This window comes from Lepeophtheirus salmonis, chromosome 5 (genome assembly GCF_016086655.4).
Source record: "Lepeophtheirus salmonis chromosome 5, UVic_Lsal_1.4, whole genome shotgun sequence".
Classification (NCBI taxonomy): Eukaryota; Metazoa; Arthropoda; class Copepoda; order Siphonostomatoida; family Caligidae; genus Lepeophtheirus; species Lepeophtheirus salmonis.
In genome coordinates, this window is record NC_052135.2 from 49,526,977 (window position 1) to 49,535,584 (window position 8,608).

General features: G+C 31.2%; 1 protein-coding gene and 1 long non-coding RNA gene across 2 annotated transcripts; both read left to right on the forward strand.

Annotated features, from left to right (window-relative positions):
* The first annotated feature begins 860 nt into the window (after positions 1–860).
* LOC139905483 (uncharacterized) lies at positions 861–2,632 on the forward strand. Its single transcript, XR_011780271.1, has 2 exons — positions 861–1,647; positions 1,864–2,632. It is a non-coding gene; the product is annotated as an uncharacterized lncRNA (long non-coding RNA).
* Positions 2,633–3,133: 501 nt separating this feature from the next.
* LOC121118067 (N-lysine methyltransferase SMYD2) lies at positions 3,134–4,812 on the forward strand. Its single transcript, XM_040712614.2, has 4 exons — positions 3,134–3,271; positions 3,329–3,733; positions 3,786–4,324; positions 4,377–4,812. Exons 2-4 carry the CDS (start codon positions 3,427–3,429, stop codon positions 4,497–4,499), a joined length of 969 nt encoding a protein of 322 aa, XP_040568548.1. The 5' UTR covers positions 3,134–3,271; positions 3,329–3,426; the 3' UTR covers positions 4,500–4,812.
* The last annotated feature ends 3,796 nt before the right edge of the window (positions 4,813–8,608 follow it).

Genomic DNA, 8,608 nt, shown 5'->3' on the forward strand with positions numbered 1-8,608 from the left:
GTTTAACCATTGGGAGTAACTCTATGGTACGTCAAATGTAAAGATGATGTGTGGAGAAGACACCTTAATCAACTCCGCCCTCGAAGGTCGTTTTGGTTGGGGGCTAATGTCATGTATTTTATTTGTTACCCTGATTAGAAACCGGGATTATTATCCCGGTTTTTGATTTTTTGTTTTATGTATGTACTTATTTTTATCCTTTGATATACTTAATTGCTCTTATCTTGAGAATATACCTTTTTTTTACATACTCCTTCACTACTCCCTATTTATTCATAAATTGGCGACAATCTATTTTATGTTTCACCTTAATATAAAACAGTTTGATTAATTTTTTTATGATTCCGATAGACATATCAGGCAAAGAAAAAAGCTTTGGCGCCCCGGATATACATGAAAGCAAGCTTGTTTTCCCACATTCAATTTAATTTAGCAATCTTATTTTGAGTATCCGACTTTTTTATTCCTCAAAACTGTACCGCTTCATTTAACGAGCGCGCTAGTGTACGTATGTATACTGTAAAAGCCTAGTACTACCTTATAATTAGAACCCCGAACAGAACGAAAATAATGGCTGAACAAAAAAAGAACAATAAAACAGAACGCCAAAATGGCGGAACGCGTACAAGCCTGATTTTTTTTTTCGTATAGGTGATAAAAATAAAGTTAATCATTAAAAAAAGTAAACCATTTTGTTATTTGTCTATTGAATTTTTTAATATAAAATAAGGAATTGGAATTGTTGATAAAGATCTTATCGGAACCGGAATTGTCTTAAAATTTGGTAAATATAGTATATGTAAATGTTATACATCACTAGTATTATTGTGTTAGCGAGCTAACAGCGTGATAAGTCATAATTAAGGGTGATAATTTTGGTAAGAATAGAAAAGCGTGCGAGGAGAAGAGAAGAAATACTTATGGCATCATTGATTAAATAATATACATCTTCTATCAATCATGAACATTATCATTCCCGCCTTTATTATTCAATATTAATATAATAATATTAGATGGGGATAGTCGATAGAGAACTGAATAAAATGTTAAAAATAACGTCGCCTTCTGTCTGGATTTCTGAAAATGGAGGCCTAGGAATTTGGAAAATACTTGCCGGATGAGAAACAGATGGTTTGTCGGATTTGTCGATATAAATGTGCCTTTAGTCCCCTGTCTAGAATTACACGCCACTCATTATCCTCATCTCATAACAAGAGTATGGATATTCATCTATAAAATCAATTTAACACGATGAATACATCAAGTCAGACTTTAACTCTGATCTCACAACGATGCTTATTGCATGTAATATAACCTTATCCATTGCTAATCATCTACGTTCAAAAAATTTATGGAGAAATACAAGGGTAAACCTATCCCTTCCCGAGAAACCATCATTAAATTAATGGAGGATGTTGGTACTGATGTCATTTATAGAAATACATATAAAAATGTTTTGAGTCGTCCACACCAAATGACGATCAAGTTATCAGTAAAAAGTATAAAATATTTACTAATTTCGAAATAAAACTCTGAATTTTGTACTATCTAACAGTAAGTATTCAATATTTTTTTAAATCTAACCCTAAAATATGATTCTATTTTAGCTAAACATATCAAGAATTATGATACACAACTCATTAAATAGTAAAAACAACTGCTTAAATGGTCACAACAACGGGGGTAGTAGCTTTGGATGGTTCGCAACTAGTTTGTCTGAGACTAATTTCTTCAGTTAAAGACTTGGGTATGATCATTAAGTTTTCCAATATTACATAGTCAATAAATATTACTTTTTTATCACTTAAGGCTTAGCTATGGTTGATAGGATTCAAGAAATGGTGTTCAGAAAACTCATAAAAGGCAAAAACAACTGCTTAAATGGTCACAACAACGGGGGTAGTTGCATTGGGTGTAGCATTATAATTACCAATTGTGTATATATGTTGTTATATAAGCATAAATAGCGGAGAAAAAAAATCTTTTTTCATGCTCTTAATAAGGAATAATATCGCCGGACATAACTACATAATTAGCTTTTGCTCTAAATCTTTACGATGTCATGTTAGAAAACTACAATAAGTCAAGAATGGTTGCCTGAATTGTCTTATCAGTTAAATTTGACTGCCTGGATTAACTTTTCTTTTTTTAGATAAATATGAAATAAATGAAAGTGGGATTCTAAAAGCTGTTCTTACTAAGATTGGAAGAAGATATGGATTGAAATCTAACATTATTTTATGATTTACTTTATTATTAATAATTATTAAAATCTCATCGGTAGAAATATATCTATCCTGTGTACAATTGTATATGCAACTTGCACATAAGGAAAAAAGGTGATGATCTTTTTGATTAAACTCCACGTCTGGCTTGTATTTTGCAACCTCAAGTTATGACATATTGAACTGAATTCCGATGTTAGAACAAGAAGATATTATTTGGATCAATCTATTATTTCAATACTCTGTATTTATAATTTATTGTTATTATTAGTTATATGATTCTAATTGTTTAATTTTGTATATTTAACTTAAATATATGATGGTTTATTTTTTAGTATGTAGATTATATTTAATTTAAGCCTTCTATTTTAAATTTGGAACTTCAAATATATTTCGAAATACTCTTATTTTGTCGTTTTATTAGTTATTTTCCTGAGAATATGGTTCACAATAAATTACTATTTCATGGAGTGTGACGTTTCCAAATCTACTGTAACGGATAAAAATCGTCTAAGACAATTATACGTAGTATATCTTTATTAAACATTTTGCTAATAAATACTTTCGTTACACCCTCAAAAATCATAATAAAGTAGGCAACTGATAAATACTGATGTGTTTATCAGCGATAATCACATCAGTATTTTAAACAATGATACCATGTGTCTTTCTCCCCCCTGTCTCTTCGCACGCGTTTTTCTCTACAATATTATCAACTATAGACTCATAAGTACGATTATTATTTTCATTTTTCCGCCCGGTGAGCTTTATCTAAAGCGAGTAATCCCACGGCAAACTTCCCAAGGAAATTATTTGAAGGCGAGCCTTCCTCAATTTGTTTATTGAATTTACCCATTGACCAAGGGAGAAAAAAAAAAGATGAGCTAAGAATAGCAGAGGGAAAAGTACTAAAGGCTAACATCTAACATGAAATATAATAGTGACTACTGATTTACAATTAGTAAGGTACTTCTATTCCACAGATAGAGAAGTTGAAAACATTCATCAAAGAACAACTAACAAGCCTAGTAAAAAGAACTACATAAGTATTTTTTCTGCTACTTAACTAATAGTAATAAATAATAACTCTTTGTGGAATGCAGGGTAACAGGAGTTGAAAGGTGATCAGGATTTAAAAATAGAAGATTACTATATTGAATAACATTATTGGATTCAATAAAAAGATTGAAGGACAAGGATTATGGTGTATAAAAAAGGGGACGAAATTATGAGATGTTCTCCCTTCTCATATGTTGTTAAAGAGAATTATCGTGATAAAGTATGCGACTTTTGCTTTTCATGTGTAGAAACAAAAACTTGGAAATGTTCAAGATGTTGCCAAATATATTATTGTGGAAGAGAATGTCAAAGATCCTCTTGGATGGAAATTCATAAACACGAATGCAAATACTTGTATAGGCTAGATTCAAAAGACCCTCCACAAAATTTACTTTTTATTGTTCGAATACTCTGTAAGCTTAAATATAATGGTGGATATTCAAAGGAAGGTAATATATAATTAATAAATTAATTAATTTACATTAATTCTGAAAAATTTAGTTTCTATGCCCAATGGGGGTTATAGAAGATTTGATGACGTAGCGTATTTCAAGGATAATATTCTATTGGATCCCGAGTGGAAGAACACATTTTTTGAGTATTTCTCTATAATAAAAACTAAGCTTGGTGGAGTATTGGAAACTAATGAATCTGAAGTACTCAATATATTTACGAAAATATTAACAAATTCCGTCTTTATGTTTAATGAAAAGCTTTTAAACTTTGGGACATGTATATCATTAGAATTTTCTGTCCGAAATCACTCATTTACACCAAATGCATTCTATTTGTGGATTGGTCGTAAGTTTGTTGTTAAAGCTCTGTGTGATATTGCTAATTTCGATGATGTAAGAGTAGCTTATAAGGGAAACCTTGGGAGTCTTAGGCAAGAATGGCTGCAAAATCAACATATTTTTGATTGTAACTGCGATGAATGCACCAACGATCCCTTTAATCGTAAGGATGTGGAATTAACATGCCCTTACTGTCCCAAATACAAACATTTATTGGATGGTACTAAATGCACGAACTGTAAAAAGGTATAATTATCATATAAATTTAGATATTTAAGAGTATGTAATTTCATTCTAGGAAGTAGATTCGTTTCGATATTACCAATTAAAAGAACGTTTAAACAGGCTAGAATGCGAAATGTTAAAGGAAAGACTTGCTTATTTTTTAAAGAAGTTGAAGTTTTTTCATTCCTTCGATTAAGTATCCTTAAAGTATTGTGATAAATGGATGGATTATTACAGCTTACACACCAAACATGGATTACAAATTTTGTTAAAATTAATATTTGGATCATGAAGAAGTAGGGGTGTGCTTATGATATATGAATGTCTACCATAAATATTTCATAAATATTTGATGCGCCTTATAATTATACTAATAAGTAATTTGGAATTACAGTCTTTACCAAATTTATTTACGTTTTCAATTCATAACGTTATTCCATGCTTTATGTATTCTATCAGTTCTATAATTCTTTCCAAATAATTAAGAATAAATAATATTGTTATGTAAATGAATGACTGTATTTATTTCATTTAATTACCGTACGTTTCATAATGGAATAATACTCTACTACTTAAAATATTTAAAGTATTATATTATGTATTTCAATATGCTTAAGCAATGTAATTTATTATTTAGTAATATTAATTGAGTGTACTTTTTGTAATTGCAACTAGAAGATGACTTTTTTATTTGCTAAAACTGTTATAATTATTATTTATTTTTAAAGGAAGATAAAAAACTATTGACCTAAAGTGCACTAATCCATCGGAATAAGCTCAAAAACGCCGATTCCATGGTTAATCACACGTAATTATTTATATTGATAAATATTTTGAGCTCATTTTTGCCCACAAAATTACCGTTACAAATCAATAATATAGTTATACTACAATACGTTGTTCAGACAAAATACAAATTTTCTGGTTTGTACAAAAAATGTACTTGAAAGTAACAATTTAGAATTAACCACAATTTTAGTCCCCAATACATTTTAACTGTATCATGAGTCCTTCAAAAAGAAAACATCTGTAGGAGTTGGGATGAACGGTTAACTTTGAAACCATTACGTAACTTTTTCACAAAATATTTTTCTTTGTATGTTTGTTGAATAATATTGTCTATAACAGAACTGAAGTCGAGTACATATTTCTGAGTCAAGTTCGAGTCATCAGGATCATTGCCGGGTCCATCATAAAAAAAAAACACGAGCCCCGACTCGAGTTATGGTTTATACATAATTCCATTCCTAGGGTAAGAATGTAAAACTCTGTTAGGAACTGCAAACAGTTCAAGTACATTTCATCCGTTTGGGCCAAACTAGTAAAATAATAAAAAATAGCCTTTTGTTAGTGTCGCAAGTATTTCTTTTCCAAGTGAGGCAGTCGAGACTAGATCAGAGGGTAAGGGACGAGGAGGTTGACTTTAAATATCGACCAAAGTCAAACTCTCTAATATGAACTAACCATAAAATAATTGACTCCTGAGAGTAATTAACTTTTTAAAAGTAAAATTTATTAATAATTATGTACGTATGATAGATATTTGTAATTTTTTTCCTATCCGTAATTAATAAAAAGTTAAACATTAAAAAAAAATTATCAATTCTGAGTGAAAGACTGAGGATTTGGTTTGGAGTAATAAGCGTAAATCCTTTTTGGACTCGGAGTATAATTGAGGTTGGACATCGAAGTCATTCCTGCTTGTATCATTGCTTGATAGGAGTTGGATTTGTGTTTATTTATCTCAAGCTATAGGACTCAAGGGAAAGAGTGGCCAATCAGAAGAAGAGCGGATTGTGTTTTTCATCTCTTTGCTGATTGGCTTAAAATTGTCAGGTGCCATTAGGGCAATTTTAAAGGTTTTGAATTCAATTTATGTACTACTTTATGAGCTTAATTTAATTATTTTTGTTTTTATTAGGTAATACTTATTAATTAGGATATATTGTTCATGTTGGTTACGTATAGTGCAGTGTATTGTAATAATAGATCAACTTTGACTAAAAAGTTTCCTGGCCCAAGAAAATGTTTAATTTTCCAAAAGACATCAATGGGATGAAGTTGTGGATCAATGCCATTAAACGTTCAAATTGGACTCCCACCAAAGACTCAAAAGTTTGCCAAGTAATATAATCAACATTTTTTACTATGTGAAAATTAAATTAATTGGTTGTTTTATAATGATGTCCCTGGGTTCCATATTATAATTATTGATACTTAAACTATTCGCTGTTGGCTCACTTTGAATAATCAAATGTTTCTGCAGAAGTCTTCAGAAGGACGGTGGTGTTTGATACATAATTCAATTCCTACTTTATTTAAACATGTTAAGATAAAAAACAAACGAAAGCTTCCGTTTAACCGAAACAGAGACGCAGAATAACTTCAAAGGAATCAAATAATTCTAATGATAGAAAATTTGTATTCTAAAACACATGGGCCACCAAATAAGGAAGATTATCCTGATTGAAGCTCTGTCCTTTCTTATGAATTTGTAATGGTTTATTACACTTTTAAGATTAAGAATTGCCGCATAATTTTTTACCACTTAATAATAACTAATAATGAAATGGGCATTCGGTAATGCACAAACCTATTGCATTGATATAATATTTGTTATACATGTAATGTTTGTTATAAAAAGATAATTTCACCTCTGTATCTTAATTTGATCAAAACTTTTTTGACCTGTAATCTTCACCTTGTCGATTATCTATTATTTTGCTTGACCTCTCAAAATTAAATGACATCTTACTTGGACCATATCTAATCTTAGTGCCAAGTTAGATCAGAATCGATACGTAACTTTTACCGTAATCCTGATGACCAACAGAAAAACGAACAGAGACAAAAACATAACCTACGTTCAACTTTTTTGGCGGAGGTAATTATGAAATATGTAGATAGGTTCTAGAACAGTTGGCCAAACACATTTTTGCCAAATAAGGCATATATAGAATATGAACAAAGAATCAAGACAATTGAGTGACTCCGTACTGCTGTTTCGTACACTTTGGACAGAAAGTAAGGTTAACAAATTGTACTGAGCTTTACAGTTTTCCTCCCTTACATCTCTAATTTTCTGGTAATCACTTACGACCCAAACTTTAAGGGTATCTCCGAATCCTCCCAGTAGTGTTTCTAACAACAGCCATCCGCTTCCTCTTCTGATACATCCTGGATCATAACATAGTGGAAATCCCGGCTCCTGCCTGATATTATGATTGTTCGTCAATCCATGACTTTTTCCCAAAATGAATAATCCACCATATCGAATGATAACTTTGCCAATGAGGGAAGTTATCAACACTTCTTCTATTCGAATTAGTGTTGGATCTGTTTAGAAAAAACAAAACTAAAATGACTGCACAGCTATGAGCCCCGTCCTAATACATTTTTTCCGTCTTAGAACCGGTCTTAACAACAGCTAAAATGACATTGTTACTCACTATGTCCTTTTAGCTATTCAAAATAACCTAAAAATATATACCTGAAGTATAAAGTAGGAGTTGTGTGGCTAGAACTTATTATTTAATATTTTTTTCGTTTTTATATTACTCAATCTAGCTATGAGTGAAGAATAGCTGGAAAGATAGCTAGGATCCTAAGACTGAAAGACCGATGTATCGTTCCTGAGGACTGTTGACTAGTAAAAAAAGATCGGACCCATACTGAAAAGGGGGGGAGGAGGGGTAAATATTCGAGCCACATGCTACTGTGTCGTGTTTATAGAGTGAATATAATTAAGTAAAAAATATTTTTCTGCAGAATAACACAAATTAATATGCCTAACACATTGATGAATAAGTACCGAAGCGAACTAAGTAAAACTCAATATTTTAGCAAAATTCAATGTTATTCATCAACATTTTTTTTTTTAAATAGAATGTTTTTTTCGTATATTCTAAACTCCGGTTTATTGCAGCAAAATAGCTCCAAACAACGCTCAGAGTCTTCGAAATGGTGCAGTTTTTGTTCAACTGTGAGCAAACGCGTCACCAACTTTGATAATTCCTTTTTCATACACAATGTTTCATTCAAAATAGTTAAAACACTCGCATTTGATGTCTTTAGGATGCCAGCTTTATCGTGCACCTTCATTTTACGATTGGACAAACATTTTGTGGACTTTGTGTATGTTTTTGGGTAATACTGCAGAATTTGGTCGAATCAAGAATTCAACATCACCGGTATCTGTACGGTCACATTTAAACTTAGCAAACCAACATTCGACAATTGCTTGCGATGGAGCAGAGTTTGGGAAACACTTATCAGGCCAAACTTTTGCCTAAATGATATTTTGCT

Coding starts and splice junctions, on each gene's coding strand:
- LOC121118067 (XM_040712614.2), top strand. CDS start 3,427: ATGGTGTATAAAAAAGGGGACGAAATTATGAGATGTTCTCCCTTCTCA. Junction 3,734..3,785: donor TGGTGGATATTCAAAGGAAG/GTAATATATAAT, acceptor TGAAAAATTTAG/TTTCTATGCCCAATGGGGGT. Junction 4,325..4,376: donor AATGCACGAACTGTAAAAAG/GTATAATTATCA, acceptor ATTTCATTCTAG/GAAGTAGATTCGTTTCGATA.